The sequence below is a fragment of the Pleurodeles waltl genome, chromosome 9 (assembly GCF_031143425.1).
Source record: "Pleurodeles waltl isolate 20211129_DDA chromosome 9, aPleWal1.hap1.20221129, whole genome shotgun sequence".
NCBI lineage: Eukaryota > Metazoa > Chordata > Amphibia > Caudata > Salamandridae > Pleurodeles > Pleurodeles waltl.
The window spans coordinates 862,280,319-862,296,887 of NC_090448.1; the positions used below are offsets into that span (position 1 = coordinate 862,280,319).

Below are 16,569 nucleotides of genomic sequence, written 5' to 3' on the forward strand. Positions count from 1 at the left end.
GGGCTTTGAGTAAAGCTTGCCTCCTGTTGGAAGTCTCAGGTATATCAAAGACTTCAGCTTCATCTGCCTACAGCACTGGGAACTGTGTGTTTTGTGCTGCAACAGAAGAAAAACCACTGCGACGCTGCCAACGATGCCGCTGGCCTGCACCGAGACCCGCTGACACCGCACGGAATCGCATTGCCCCGCTTCGCACCGCGACCCTGGTCTGACCGATGCAGTCATCGGATGACTTCACAGAGGCGCTGCTCGCATCATGACCTATGGGCCCCGCACTCCGGCATCGCCTGCTCACACTGCAGCCTGGGCATCTCCGACGACGACTCTCCTGCTGACGACGTCGCTGCCTGCACCGTGGCCTGTGGACACCGCTCGTGAGGAGCCCGAAGCACCGTCCCGTCCCGCACCGCACCACAGCCCCGGTCCACCAACGCCAGCAACATTGACTCCAGTGTCGTCACCAGGCATCCCTGCCTGCACCGTGGCCTGTGGAAACAATTCGTGAGGGTCACGAATCACCATCCCGCTCCGCACCACTGACTTGGGCCTACCGATGACAGCGCTTCAGCAACAACAACGACGCCGCCAGCACCATGACCTGTCGACACCGCACGTCGCCCTGTCCCACATCACACCGCAGCCCTGGTCTCACCGACGCTGCTAGACGCAGTCACTGAGCTGCTGTCTGCACCGTGACCTGTGGGCACCGCATGTCACATCGTCTCACTTCGCACCACAGCCCCGACGGCATCAACACCAGCGCTCCTGGATTCATCAGCCCGGAGTTAAATCTGCAATCCGTGTGACTTCAAGGGCTCAATGACCCCCTCATGACTCTGGAACCGACACCGTGACCTCAGCGACGCCGCTCTCCGGAGCTCACCACGAGGTTCACAACGCCCTGCAATTCCAAAGTTACTGTTATGCGGGTCTTACCGACACCGTAGTTGGCCCGCAAGACTGCGGATGGACGGAATTGTTGGTTGTGCTGATCACGATGCCGTGATAGCCAGCGGTAGAGCTATCGACTTCAAGGAACTGTATTTTTGAGTAAATCTCGCAAATTTCTTATCTAACACTGTATGTTGGAATTTTTCTCATTTTGGTCTTGTTTTACACAGATAAATATTGGCTATTTTTCTAAAACTGGTGTGGTGTCCTTTTGTAGTGTTTTCACTTATTACTGTGTGTTATGTGCAAATGCTTTACACATTGCTTCCGAGATAAGCCTGACTGCTTGTGCCAAGCTACCAAGGGGGTGAGGGCAGGGGTTATCTGAGCAGGTATCTCCGTTATCCTGACAGCAGTGAGGGTCTCTGCTTGGACAGGGTTCAAACCGACTGCGAACTAGAGACCCCATTTCTAACACTGGTCACCAGTGGTGAGGATAGGACTTGCACTTGCACTTGATATACAGTGATTGCTGTACACTACTGCCATATCGCAGACCATCACGTGACCACATACTGTGTTTTTCTTTTTGTTCTCTGGTGTCCTCCTAGAGATACTGTGATATTTTTGGACTCTGGTTTTTGATTGTAAGATGTTTGCAGGATGGAAGTCAAGTTCTGGCACCTGGAGTACTACACGTTGAGGGAGCTAAAGGTTTTCTGCAAGAAAAGGGGGCTGGCTGTGAAGAGAAGGTCCCCGAGGTGGGTCTTTGAGACAGCCCTGTTTCGATATGAGATGAAACGCTGGGAAGCAGCCATACCAGATCGTTCTGAGAAGGAGGACTACTCTGATATGGAGGGCAGTGGCCCTGAAAGGGAACCAGAGAGAGAAGAATGGCTACTAGCTCAGGAGCAGTGAATGAGAGAGCTGGACGAACAGCTCGAGAGAGAGCTGAGGCTAAGAGAGCCTTAGCCAAGGAAAAAAACTGGAAGCCATGAGGGATGAGCCTAGTTCAAATGGTGGCAGCAAAAGTGTTATATCCAGTGCAGATGAAGAAGTGCACATGCCCAGAGACTTAGGGTCTGACTTGAAGGAGGGGGTTAACACACACCAGGAGGTTCAGGAGTATGAGGTAGCTCCAGTAATGTGCAGGGTCCCTTAGGTGGATTGGGGAACTAGCATAGGGAGTCATATTCCTAGTGGTGGGAGGAACACTCTAATGGCTCTAGGTGAGAGTGACAGGGACAGAGGTTCCCTCCAGGCCGAGGTCCTGGTTGTGGAGTGTAGACACATCCCAGAAGAGTGTGGGTTGAGTGTCAGGGACAGTCAAGTGCTGTCTCACAAGTCTCATGAGGGTGATGTAGGGGTACATTTTCAAGTCTGAGTCACTGGATGGTTGGGTGAAGGGTAGTTTGGTTAATTCATGTGAGGGGCTGTGTGATGTAATTGCTGGAGAGCTTATGCCCAGTCCTTGTTTTCCACAGCTACGTCAACACCCGGTGGAGTGTGAGTTCTTTGACCCCAGGGAGCTTACACTGGAGGAAGACCTCTGTGTGAGTACCAGAGAGTCTAAAGAGGCATTTGCGGGTGCTCTGAGAGGAGTGGTCTAGGTGTTTCCCAACAAGTTGAGGTGGGAAAGGATTGCGGTGTCCCAGGAAGGTTCAAGTGTAGTGGGATGGGTGAGGGATCCCATGTCTGGTCTTAGAGGAGAGGGAATGGGGGTGGGCTTAGGCCCAGGATGTCAGAGATCCAGTCCCAGGTCCTGGAGGGTTCTCTGAGGGAACACGAGGCGGGAAGCCTAACCTGTACCGTAGGGCCATCTGCAGAGGGAGACCCCATAGTTTCAGGAGAACTAGGGGGGTGGCTGTGGCCAGCGTCGCGCAAGCTCTGGTGTCTGGCAGTACTACTCCTAGTGAGGGGGTGCAGAAGTCCAGACAGAGGGTTATGAGGGGGGGGAGGGTTGCGGACCCCAGTGGAGAACCAGGAGGATCAGGGGTTAGCTCTGAGGTCAGAGCCCCCCAGGAAAGACCTCAATGATACAATTGCTGGGCTCAGGGGGGGGGGACGGACCAGGTTCTGCCAGATGGGCAGAGGTCAGGGGACCAGCGCTAGCCAGGCTCTCATGAGGCCGTTAGGGAAGGTATTTCCCTTGGGGGGGGGGGGAGGGGGATGTTGTGCTCCCCAGGAAGTCCTGGCTTGCCAGGCAGTGATCCAGCCTAAGGGTGGTGACTTTGGGTTGGATGGTCAGGTTCAGGGGGGTAAGCTCTGACCTGATGTGGGGGTAGGTGTGCTCCCCAGGAAGTCTTGGATCGCCAGGCAATGGTCCCGTCTGAGGGTCCAGACCCTAGACAGGAGGATCAGGTGCAGAGGGTAAACTCTGACCGGATAGGGGGTGAGAGGGGTGGTTCGCCCAATCACCCCACCCCTGTGTGACCCCGGGGGTAGAGTGTGCACACCACTGTGTTGGCCATGGTGGTACTGTCTACCCCCTGGGATATATCTGCGAGCAAAGTAAGGTTAGGTGCTGCACAGATGGTATCCGCAGGAGAGGAGAAGGGTTCCCCATAGGTTAGCTTAGTGGGCCCTGAGGGTATGGATAGAGGGATCCAACTGGAGACAGGAAGGTGTAGAACTGGAACATGCCCCTGCTGTTGTGGGTTAGGGCCCCTGTTCTATCGCCCCAATCAGGGAAGTCCATCAAGGTATTGATTGGTCTCCCCTGGCTTTAGGCTGGTGGTGGTGGGGGGGTGGTTTTTGCACCTGGACCTTTTTGCAGGGTCATCCCCAATCTTTTTGCCTCCTATCTCCTAATTGTTCTGACCAGTTTTTCTTGGCTTTAGGACTCTGGGCACTTTATCACTGCTAACCAGTGCTAAAGTACATATGCTCTCTGTGTAAAGTGCATTGGTGATTGGCTTTTCCATGATTGGCATATTTGATTTACTAGTAAGTCCCTAGTAAAGTGCACTAGAGGTGCCCAGGGCCTGTAAATAAAATGCTACTAATGGGCTTGCAGAGCTGGTTGTGCCACCCACATTTGTAGCCCTGTAAACATGGCTCAGACCTATCACTGCGGTGTCTGTGTGTGTCTGAGCGGCAGTCTGAGCCACTCAGACCACTCCTGATGCGGCTTTCATGCTAGGTTTAGCATGAAAGCAGTACCAGGATTGCTGGGAAGCCTGTGCTGGTGTCCCTGTGGATACTGGGACACCAGAAGAGAAGATGAGCGCGAAGCAGCCAGCGGTGCCCGTGAAGGTCAATTTTTTGTTTTTTTTAAAGGAAGAGAAAAAAAGATCAGTCATTATGAATCCCTAAATTCCTTACATTCATAAAGGTTGGATGGTGTGTTCTGGGGACAGAAGAAGTGCAAAAGTGGCTCACATGACTGCCCCAATGACTAATAATCTGAGTTTATGCTATGTTCATGCAAAGAAAACTCTCCTTTATCCAGAAAAACATATGAACCAACCATCAAGAAACATTGTTTGAGATGTCATATTTGTCATCTAGCAGGAAGTAAATTTGCATGACATCTGAGAACATTTGGAAGTTAATGTGTTATTGATCTGCACTGTGCCAGGGGTCGTATCTTGTCAGATTCCCATTCAAAGGGCCATTGAACCCTGGGGTTGAGGCCTTTTATTCCTGATGTCCCCGATAAGGGCCTACTACGGATTCTGTGCAACAGGGACAAGTACGCCCTATGCACTTCACTCTCAGTGGTAAGAAAGGTCAAGAAGAGCAAAGCTCCCTTTGGGTGGAGGTGTGAACACAACTCAAAATGTGCGCAGCAATAAATCAGTGCCCAGCCAAACACTCACTTTTATGAAAAAAGAGAAGTGTTTTAGTTCGACCTAAGCACACCAAGGAAGAATATGACATCCACAGACAATTACACACTCCTCCCCTGAGGTCGGGGCTCTAATGTCTCTCTGCCCGTTCCCTGTCCCACTCAGTCCCAAGCAAGTCTCACCCATGCCGGTAGGAGGGAAGCATTTTAAGTTCAGTAGTGAGCCCAGTCTGTGGATGCTCCTAGCAACTGCAGCCTAGTTCAGGTAAGTCGGACACATGCAGACCAAGTGGCTGCACTCAGTGGGTACAGGATCTCTTATCCTCAGTCACGTTCCTCCAATGACCGGATGTTTACTGAGGCTTCTGCTGTGGAGTAAGTGTTTGTCGATCCCGATGGGTGGTGGCTTCGGCAAACTATGTCCTGGGTCTCTCACTTGGCTGAAGGGGCCCCACAGCGTCATCACTTCTCCAACGGGGTAGAACAAGTCACAGTCCCTACTGCTCCCGATGACGTCCTCTGGCATACGGGGACACAACAACTCACTGTCCACGGGCTCGACCCTAGTCAGCACGGTGATGTTCTCCACTGCGGCCTCTCCTGGCATATGGGGTTGCCACCACTCTACCACACAAGGTTTCAGGCCTTCCCTCACGGCAGCCTTTCCCAAGGTGCCCCTCCTGGCATATGGGATCGCTGCTCCGCTATCACAAAAAGGTTTCGTCCCTTACCGCATGGCAGTCTTTTCGATGGCAGCCCCTCCTAGCATAAGCGATCATCGCACCGCTACAATACAGGGCTTTGGCTCTTATCGTATGGCAGTCTTTCACACAGCTATCATCCCCCTCCTGACATACAGATTTTGTAGACTCAGTACTGCACAGGAGCAAAAATCCGACTGCTGCAGCAGTCGTTTCCTTGCACCTTGCATATGGAGTCTGCTTGACAAGGGTCTCCACTGTAGCTTGCTCCCTCCAAAACTCTCCTCTTCCTCACAGGGCACATTGGTCTTGCAAGCAGGCAGGGGTTGGTGCTCCAGCCTCAGGGCAAGTGGTCTTGGATTCCCTAGGTGATGTGTTCTCACCCAGCGGGGAGACTAGCAGGCCTGGGCACCCAGTCCTGGTCACAGGCAGAAGTCTTGCAGAGCCTCCCTTCCTCACACCACTCATCTGGCTGCTTGGCAGAAGCCTTTTTTTGAGGCCTCAAACTCCCCTTCCTATGGTCTATTCCCAGACACCAAATATGATTTAGGTTCTGAGTGGTTGAAGCTTTTTGCTGGGGTTCTGCCTCTTTTGAAGTGCCCACTCCCTGATCTCCTCCTTCTTCAGTCTGTCACAGCAAACATGTCTCAGAGGCTGATAGTCCACAACACAGGTGTGACTTAAGTTCAAACCTGGATGTCAGACACATTGATATGCCTCATAAGGTTAGCCAGGGTTCCCAACCCTATTCTTTAGGACTCTTTCATCAGCCCAATTTCCTTCCTTAGGATGTGCCCAGGTCCCTGGATTGACCTCCCACTCAATCAAAGAGCACCCTACGACGTACTCAGGGGAGGCCTGGTCTTCCCTGCCACAGAGTGCGTCCCACCCAGCTTGCAGGAATGAAGCAATACCAAAATCTGTCTGGATGGATCTCTCTACATACTCTCCATGTTTCGCCATGCAGAGCTGGGTCTCCCAAAATGGAACCCTAGGCCCTCCATATATTGTACCATTCACAAGAACACTTGCGCTCAGTGCATGTACAAAGCACACACTCACTGCACAGTACTGTATCCTCCAAGTACTGTACCACTCACAGGTACACATGCATCCAGTACTTGCATTTAACATGCATGCACTGTATCTTCCATTTAATGTACCACTCATATGCACATATACACCCAGCATGTGCACCTATTATGCGTGCACTGCATCCTTTAAGTATTGAACCTCACAGGTACACTTAGCACACACATTTATCAAGCATGCACTGCACAGCACTATATCCTGCAGGTAGTGTATTAGTCACTGGAGCATGCACATCCAGCGCATACATATAGCTTGCCTGCCCCGACAATACTGAATTATCTCTGTATTGCACCCTTTCCAGGTATACATACATCCAGTGAAGATACATGTCTTATTTCACACCAATCTGATGTAGCCAAAGGCGAGGTAAGCATGCAGCAGCAGAACTTTTAAAACTTAGTGACACAGGTTAAAAAATGGACCTTTTCACTTCTACTGATCACCATATGGTATGATGTCACCACAGTGCTTTTGCTGCTTAGCTCCTAGCAAGGCAGTAGCCTTCCACCACGATCAAGCTAGTGCTTTGGGCACCTCTCCAGGTCCAACAAGACCACAATTCGTAAGACATGTCCATGTCATGGTGCATATGAATCATCCATGTTTCACCATGACAAACACTAGGGATTCAGGCATCAGTGCAGATGGTCACATAGGGCAGGGGTGCACGTCCATTACCATTCAGAGGACTTCTCCATCCCAACATACGTAGATACTGAACTACAGATTCAAAATGATCCCTGGAGTACGCTGCACGATAAACAGAGTTTGGACAGTCCTGCTGACCCAAGCCTTATTTTTTGACTATCATTATTAGGAAACAACTGGATCCATGAGCCTGTCTGAGCTCAGCCATTGTTCCCGCCTTACAGAAGAATTGCATGGTCAACAGTATCAAAGATGTGTCCATATTACCCAAAAAGCATTAGATTGAAATCTGTATGAATAAAAACATTGCTGCTGGCAATTTAATGTGGTGCTGAGTGTAAGCGCACTCTGAAGCCCAGGGCAAGCATGGAAGCTCAGTTTAAACGGTTTTATTCTGCTATTCACAAAGGAAGATGCTCTTTTATATTGAGATGAGGAATTCTCTTCTTCCAGGGCCATCTCTTGAAGGTACATCAAGAAGATAGGATAAGCTTTTTCTTTTACACACGATGGCCCTGACATCACTTCATGACTGAAGAGATTAGGAGCCCTGAAGAATGGTGAAGACTCATACCATCATACCTAATGAATATTATAATTGTGTTATACGATAACAAAGTAAGGCTTGATGTGACAAGAGAAATTAGAAAAACAACTTGTAAGAATGTCACTATAGGAGCCAGTGTGCACTCTAAATACTAGAATAATACAGTAATCATTCCAAGATGATGGAAGCCAGTCTTGGAGTAGTAAATGAAAAAATATGTTAAATGTGCACAAAACTGCTTTTTGAGAAACTGGCAGTACAGCATCATACGGCAGCTGCAGAGCTCTCCAAAAATGCAAGGAAATGGGGGAGGTGAGAGAACACCCGAGAAGGGGTGGGGGAACAATACAAAAGCAGGCAAGGTAGCCTGCAGTGGGAGTCAGCAGAGGGAGGTGATGTGCAGTCGAACAGGGGGACAACGGGAAGCAGAAAAGCACCCAGAACCTTTGTGTTTGGAAGGGCTTAAACAATAACAATTGGACAGGGAGTGGTGGGGAAAGCAACAGAGGAGATGAGGCAGGAATAATATGGAAAGTGAGGGGGTGATTTCATAGAAAGCAGCACATAACGGAGACATCCAGAAAACAAAGCACTCAGGGAACTACTTGTTTTCTTTTCATTTCAGCATGGAGTGCTCAAATGAAAAGAATCAATCATTCAGTTATTGTATAGTGCAGCACCGTCACCATGGGGGTGCGATGTCTTTGTCGAACAGCCAGGTTTTGAGTTTCCCCCTGAAATCCCCAAGGAAGAGCGCTGTTTGGAGATGGAAAGGGATCTTTTTTCAGGTCTTGGTGGCAAAGTCGGAGAAGGCACAGCTGCTGCTGTGGCTGCAACAAATGCAGGGGTATGCGCGAGGGCTAGACAGGAGGAGTGCAGTCTTGTGGGCTTATGGAAGTTCAGTCGGAGGTTGATGTAAGCCTGCCCCTGATTGTGTAGGGCCTTGTAGGCTTGTGTGAGGGTCTTGAACTGACATCTCTTCTGACTTGGGAGCCAATGAAGGTTTCTGAGGTGGGGGTGAAGTGGGCCCATCTGGGGACGTCCAGGATGAGTCTTGCTGCCGTGTTCTTTATGGTCTGAAATCTCCTGAGTTAGGCGGAAATGCCAGAGTAGCCTGGGTGACAGTCTGCCTGGTGCAGACAGGGATCCATCTGAAGATTCTGCAGAGCATGTCGAGGGTGTGAAGCAAGAAGAGGCAACAGCGTTGATTTGCCACTTCGTGGTCAGTTCGCAGTTGAGGATGATGCTGAGGTTACATGTGTGGTCTGCTGGTGTGGGTCCAAGTTCGGCTGGCCACCAGTTGTAGTCCCATATGGATGTGTTTCTTCCGAAGATCAGTACTTCCATCTTGTTGGAGTTGAGTTTAGGGCAATTGACTCTTATCCAGTTGGCTTCATTGGTCATGCCGTCACAGAAGTTTGTTCTGGTGGTGGTGAGATCTTCAGTGACCGAAAGGATAAGTGGTGTGTTGTCTGCGTAGGAAGTGATGTTGACACCGTGGGATCTGACGATGTCAGTGAGGCAGGGCCATGTAGGTGTTGAACAGAGTAGAGCTAAGGAATGATCCTTGGGGTACGCCATAAATGATGTTCTTGGGTTTCAAGATGAAAGGGGGCAGCCGGATGCTTTGTGATTGTCCTGAGAGGAAGGAGGTGATCCACTTGAGGGCGTTCCTCAGTATGCCAATACTGTGGAGTCTGTTGATGAGGGTGCAGTGGATACAGTGTTGAATGCAGCTGAGAGGTCGAGGAGGATCAAGGCTGCAGTCTCCTCACGGTCGAGGATGGTTAAGATGTCATCTGAGGCTGTGATCAGAGCAGTTTCTGTGCCGTGGATGGCTCGGAATCCTGAGTGGGAGATGTCAAGCAGGTTGTTTAGCTCCAGCTGTGTAGTGAGCTGTTGGTTGATGGCCTTCTCAGGTACTATGGCGGGGTAGGGGAGCAGGGAGATTGGTCGATAATGTTTTGAGTTTGCTGGGATTGGAGGAGGTTTTTTTAAAAAATTTTTTTTTTTTTTTTTAAAGAAGTGGTCAGATTTTCTAAGGACACTGAAACAAACAAATGAACAGAAATGGATGGGCTTGGAGCCAACAAAGTATATACAACAAGTGTCGCAGACAGAGCTCGGCTTGACAAAAAGAGAAGCCATTGAAAAAAAAGCAAGCAAAGGAGAATGTCAAAAAAGGCAAGCAACGGAAAGGGACAGGCTGGCCTTAAGCCCACTGTAAGTCATTGGTGTTTCCAGAAGAGGTCTTCAGACAATAGACAGCTAAAAGTTGTCTGTTGTAACGCAAACCCTACAACAAACTCCATCAGATTACAGCTTGTTTTAGTGCAGCTTCACATGCTTTCCACTCTTCTACCAACTAGTGCTGAAATAATAAACCTTGTTTTTTCACAGTCCTTTGCAGCTTCAGGCATGACTAGAAAGCCATGAACACATTCCTGAAGCTCACACTGTACCCAGATATTCTCTCCTTGGAAAAAAACATTCTGCTTTCAGGGTCAGACATGTAAACATGCAGCCCTTCCAGATGATGTGCCCAAATAAGGTCAATATAAGGAAAATAAATGGGCTGCACACAATAAACATCACAAGTGCAATTTGCTGAAGGTGCCCATGCAAAAATATATCATAGAAACATCCACTCAAAAACACTACTGTAATTTGAAACCAAAAAAATGCAACCAGCCTTCTACAATAAAGAACATTGAAGAAACGTATGGGAACTAATGAGGACTGAATGAAAGAAGCTCATTAATTAGTCACAATAGGTTTCAATAAAAGCTTGACAATAGCTATTAGTTCTTTTTGTTTATTTGTTTATAATCACAGCAACAGGAGCAGCAATAACAAATCTATGGTGACACTTGATAAAGACTTACGAATGACCCTTGGAGGCTGAAAGTCGCATTTTGTGCTGACACATTGTAGTAAGGAAGTGGAGGTCTGATGCAAACGGAGTGGTTGTGGGACTAGAAGGGAAACAGGGAAGCAATTATCTCAAGGTACAGAGGAAGAATCACCAAAGTACAGATAATACCCAGGGAATGGTATTCTTTACATCACACCACCACTACAGAAATACAACGCTGCTTACCATTGTTTCGATGATGATTGTAAGGTTTCCTTGACCATCTGTCAAGGCCACATAGCTGCCACCTTTCTCTAAATGTCCAACGGTCCTCAGGTAGTGCCATCCTCGCTGGGTGAACTGAGTAGTGTGCGCTAAAACATAACACAAAAGACACAAGCAAGGACAGTTACGATTCAGTCTGAGACCACCTGGAGGACTGTATTCACCAATCTCTGAAAAGTGGCAGGTGCATTTTTCAGTCCAATGAGCATAACAGTGAACTGATAGTGCCCTCCAATGGTTGAAAATGCTGTTTTTGGTTTAGCATCTTCTGATAACTTAATCTGCCAATACCCCACAGTTAAATCAAAAGTGCTAAAATGTATGTTTCAAAACAGAGCCTAATGATTTGTTGGGACCCAATAATGGCAGACAATTGTGTGCTTCTACATTATTTACTGCATTCCTGCATATTACATTTATAACAGCAACATATTGTTCCTTGTGCCATTGCTGCCCAGAATCTGTGTGTGTATGCAGACTCACACTACGTAGAAATGATGTGCAACTTTTAATGACACAAAAATGTGTAAACAATATATATGATATACTGTCACAAGCATGAATGTAGCACGAAAAAAGGAGGAACCAAGCTAAAAATAGTGCCTCAGGGTTAATAGGTCTTGCTAGAGCTGCTGCTGTAATGGATTTCAGAATGCAGTGTTCCACATATGGAAGCAGTGGCTTGGTTTACTCAGACAATTACAATCTTTACCCCATTAAATGCCAGTTATGAGTATGAAAAAGATACAGCTCTCTTCTTTAAACTAATAAATATATCTTCCTATGAGCAGGTTCCCGGTACAATGTTTTATATTTGCATGTCAATGATTGATTCATAACTACAGAGGTGTTATCCGCCTCTGTAGTACATAAACTAACAACACTGTAAAAACGTATTTTAATAGACATATGGTTACATTCAAATACATTCTAACAAGAAAAACAGAGAAAATTGTCAGTTAGGTCTAGCCTCCCTCCCTTTGAATCAGTAAGTACCAAAAGCAACAGACGTGATAATGAATCATAGCTTGCCAATTTCAATAGTTTGTTTGATCAGTACATTAATTGATCTCATCATAGTGTCACCTAGAATATGTTTCTGCAGTAATAAACACAGAATTCAGTTGTGTTTTGTCCTTAGCAGTTATGTCCACACCTTATGCAATAGGTTCCGTAAATGTATTTTTCCAATTTAGATCCCACAGTTTTGGGATGAGTTAGAGATAAACATATTACTTAGCTTACATAGTTATTTTTCTGGTGGAAGTCACTAAACAAAGAGTAAGCAAATTACAGTTGTAGCCTGCCCAAAACGTGAAGCTGTAGCTTGTTTAAAATATGCAAAGACACCATGTAGCTGAATGGCAGATGTCAGCAACTGGGATGGCGCTGGAAAGAGCCGAAGAGGCAGCCATGGCCCTAATGGAAACAGCATGAATGGTGTCTGAAATGTCATCCTTGGCAATGGCATTGCACAGCTTGATTCAAAAGTCAACCCACCATGAAACTGTATATATGGTCACCGCCTTACAGTTCATTGCTCCAGTGAAATCCACAAAGAGCTGGTTGTCAACTCTGTCCTGTCATGTGCAGTCAATGAAGTTTAACACTGCACATCTTGGGAGCAGCCTAAGCAGTCATTCCTCCTCCTTGGTTGGAAGCAAAGGAGGGACGACAAAATGTAAGAGTGCCAAATTGACCCAAATGTAATGCAGATACCACTTGGGGTAGAGATCGGCGGCTGTAAAGAACCAATTTACCTGGGAAGAAAACTATGAAGGGTGGATGAAATGAGAAGACCTGAAATTTTGCAACCAATAGAACTGTGTTTAGAGTAAGACGTCGAACAGGCAAATGTGCATCAGTGAGAACGGGGCTTCTATCAGAAAGTCAATGCAATATTCATAATTGATTTAGGAAACAAGCCACACAAACCTTTAGAGCTCTCACCAATAAGGGCAATCTAAACTAGGATCTAAACTAGGATGGTTGATATATCAGTGACATGAAAGCAGATTTGGCGGCAAGGCAGCCCTTAACTGTAGCCACCGTCAAACCCTGTTGAGCAAGGGACAATGTAAATTGCAAGATGTCAAAAAGGCAAGAATTGAAGGAGTTGATGCCTCTTACACCATACCACTGAATGAACTTAGTCCAGTACCCTGTGTAGATAGATTTAGGCTTCCTAGATGCCAAGTTTACATAAGCAACCTCATCATGAGGACTAAACAACTCTTCATGGCACTGTTCGATCTCCACACATGCAGCTGTAGAATCTGAGGTTTGGGGATTGGGGTAGAGGGCATGATGATACTGCTACAAGAGCAGGAAGCCCCCTTCACCCCTCGCACGTGGAAGGAGGGGCTTACTAAATACTGAGTGCAAACAGAACAGATCGTCAAACCAGATTTCTTTACTCTGTCTGGGGCTCTCCTAAAAATGAAAAACAAGTTTAAAAAGAACTTGAGTGGTGTGGGAGATGGTGGAGGTGGCTGCATAGGATGGGTGGGGGAGCAATGGCGGAGCAGGCAGAAGGTTTATAAGTGAAGGTGTTCCAGTGGCAGCAGCCCAGATTATAGGTCAGTGGAAGGAGGGCAGGTGCAATCCACAGAGAAGTATCAAGAACTGGAAAGCAACACGAAGTTTTTTGGTTGGAAGGGTTAAAAAAATTAAAATCTGATGGGGTGCAGGAAGCAACAGATGAGCTGGAGGTGGAAGTAATATGGAAAACACAACAACTCACATGGAGTGTTGAAATAAAAATAAAAAGTAGTTCCCTATATGTATGCATAGAAGGATAGAAGTCATCCAATCAAAAAGATGGTAAAAAAGCTATGCTCCGGGGATGGGGGACAATCTTAAGAAGAGGAAAGAAAGTGCCTTCCCTAGTACTTTGGACATAATAGAAATCAGCAGAAACGAAAACAGCAGGCCCCGAGACCACCCGAACATGAAGGCATCCACTAAGGAACCATTCAGAAGGCAATATATGTCACAAAACTGAGGTCACTTTCTGTTCTGGGCTGTGGCGTTGGGAGCTATGAATGGAAACCCCAATCTGGAACAGATCACCTTGGTCACACTGGGGTGCAACTCCCACTCTGGGAGGTAGAAGGTAAATGAGAGCATCTTAAATGAGAGCACCTACCCACATTTTGATGGTGCCAGCTAGGTGAGCTGCTACTGGGAAGATTTGGTGCCAACGAGCATCCTGGATGGCTTACCACAATAGGAAACATTTGACACTTTCAGAAGGTCAGAGGGGTCTGTCCACAAGTGCAGATACTAGTGCACCAATCTGCATTTGGCATAAGCAATGTCAGTGGTGTGGCAGCAACTGACTCCTCAGACATCACTGAAGAGCACTCAATCATGATCTGGTGTGTGGCTCCAACAGGATGCACAAGGCTATAAGGCCTAACAAGAGCAAAAACCGAAAGGATCAAGATCCAGCCAGAATCCAGAGCAAAAAACAAGGACTGGGTCTGCTGATGCTGTTCGTTTGGTCTCCTAGATCCAAGCCCTGCCTCAAAGGAGTGATACCTTTAATACAGAATTTGAATGGACTGAGATCGGCGTCATATGTGCACAGCCCTAGAAAAGCTCCACAACTCCAGTCTGTTGGTGCAATTGTTGTGCGAGGAGGCCAGGCCTAAGGCATAAGACGTGATCCTGGTGTTCTTGAAGTATTCAAAGGAGGAGTCAGTCTTCTCTATGAAAACTATTCACCATCAAAGGGCATGGCAATGAGTGGCGTGGGAATCTCCTGAAAATTCAGGGGAACGCATACACGCACGTCAATAAAGTAAGAAAGCTGTTAGAAATGGGGTCTTTGGTTGACAGTCAGGTTACCCCCTGTTCAAGCAAGGACCTTCACTCTAGTCAGGGTAAAAGAGAATCACCCTCAGCTAACCCCTGCTTACCCCCTTGGTTGCTTGGCAGAGCAATAGGCTTAACTTCAGAGTGCTAGGTGTAAAGTATTTGTACCAACACACACAGTAACAATGTAAAACACTACAAAATGACACAACACCAGTTTAGAAAAATAGGAAATATTTATCGAAACAAAACAAGACCAAAACAACAAAAGTCCGACATACACAAGTCAAGTTATGAATTTTTAAAGATTAAACTCAAAAATAGCGCTTAGAAACAAAAATGCTTCGATGAGATGTTAACACGGCGTCGTGACGGAGTCGTTCCAAACAAGCCGACACCAGCGGCACCGTACACGGAGTCGTGTAGAACCCCAAGTACAGTACCCTTGGTGAAGAGTGAAAACAAGCTGAATCCGCGCACTTCGAGCGGCATCGGTCACGACGTGGTGCTGCGACTGCCACGGAGTCGCCGACTTCAGCGGGGCTGCAGCGGCGTCGGGCCTGCGAAGAGCGTTGCGTTCCAGCGAAGGTCACGCCGTCGGGTGCATGTGGCGTCACCGGATTCAGCAGCGGCATCGGTCCGAAGTCGTCCGAAGTTGATTTCCTTGGATTTCCACCAGCTTTCCTTTCAAGGGCCCAGGGACTGGATAGGGCACCACTTGTCAGAGAAGGAGTCTCTCCCGAGACTCCAGGTGCTGGCAGAGAGAAGTCCTTGTTGTCCCTGAGACTTCAAACAACAGGAGGCAAGCTCTAAATCAAGCCCTTGGAGATTTCTTCACAAGATGGAAGGCACACAAAATCCAGTCTTTGCCCTCTTACTCTGGCAGAAGGAGCAACTGCAGGAAAGCTCCACAAAGCACAGTCACAGGCAGGGCAGCACTTCTTCCTCAGCTATTCAGCTCTTCTCCAGGCAGAGGTTCCTCTTGAGTGTTTCTTAAAGTCTGTGGTTTTGGGTGCCCTTCTTTTCCCCAGTTACTCCTTTGAAGTAGGCCTACTTCAAAGTAAAGTCTCTTTGGAATGTGAAATCCTGCCTTGCCCAGGCCAGGCCCCAGACACTCACCAGGGGGTCGGAGACTGCATTGTGTGAGGGCAGGCACAGCCCTTTCAGGTGCGAGTGACCACTCCTCCCCTCCCTCCTAGCACAGATGGCTCATCAGGATATGCAGGCTACACCCCAGCTCCCTTTGTGTCACTGTCTAGTGTGAGTTGCAACCAGCCCAACTGTCAAACTGACCCAGACAGGGAATCCACAAACAGGCAGAGTCACAGAAATGGTATAAGCAAGAAAATGCTCACTTTCTAAAAGTGGCATTTTCAAACGCACAATCTCAAAATCAACTTTACTAAAAGATGTATTTTTAAATTGTGAGCTCAGAGACCACAAACTCCACATGTCCATCCGCTCCCAAAGGGAATCTACACTTTAATCAGATTTAAAGGTAGCCCCCATGTTAACCTATGAGAGGGACATGCCTTGCAACAGCGAAAAACGAATTTAGCAATATTTCACTGTCAGGACATATAAAACACATTACTATATGTGACCTACCTTAACCATACACTGCACCCTGCCCTTGGGGCTACCTAGGGCCTACCTTAGGGGTGTCTGACATGTACGAAAAGTGAAAGTTTAGGCCTGGCAAGGGGGTAAACTTGCCAAGTCGAATTTACAGGTAAAACTGCACACACAGACACTACAATGGCAGGTCTGAGTCATGATTACAGAGCTACTTATGTGTTTGGCACAACTAGTGCTGCAGGCCCACTAGTAGCATTTGATTTACAGGCCCTGGCACCTCTAGTGCACTTTACTAGGGACTTACTAGTAAACCAAATATACCAATCATGGATAAACCAATCACATACATTTTTGTAAAGGAGCA

The 16,569-nt window shown here is 47.6% G+C and overlaps 1 protein-coding gene across 6 annotated transcripts in view; it reads right to left on the minus strand.

Annotated features, from left to right (window-relative positions):
• GALC (galactosylceramidase) overlaps nt 1-16,569 on the minus strand; it is a 358,534-nt gene that overhangs the window by 179,158 nt on the left and 162,807 nt on the right. For all 6 annotated transcript variants that reach the window (XM_069208123.1, XM_069208124.1, XM_069208125.1 and 3 more), the window contains exons 10-11: nt 10,770-10,897; nt 10,555-10,644 (exon numbers count right to left, since the gene is read on the minus strand). In XM_069208123.1, coding sequence (XP_069064224.1) covers nt 10,555-10,644; nt 10,770-10,897 — 218 coding nt within the window. The remainder of the gene's footprint in view (nt 1-10,554; nt 10,645-10,769; nt 10,898-16,569) is intronic.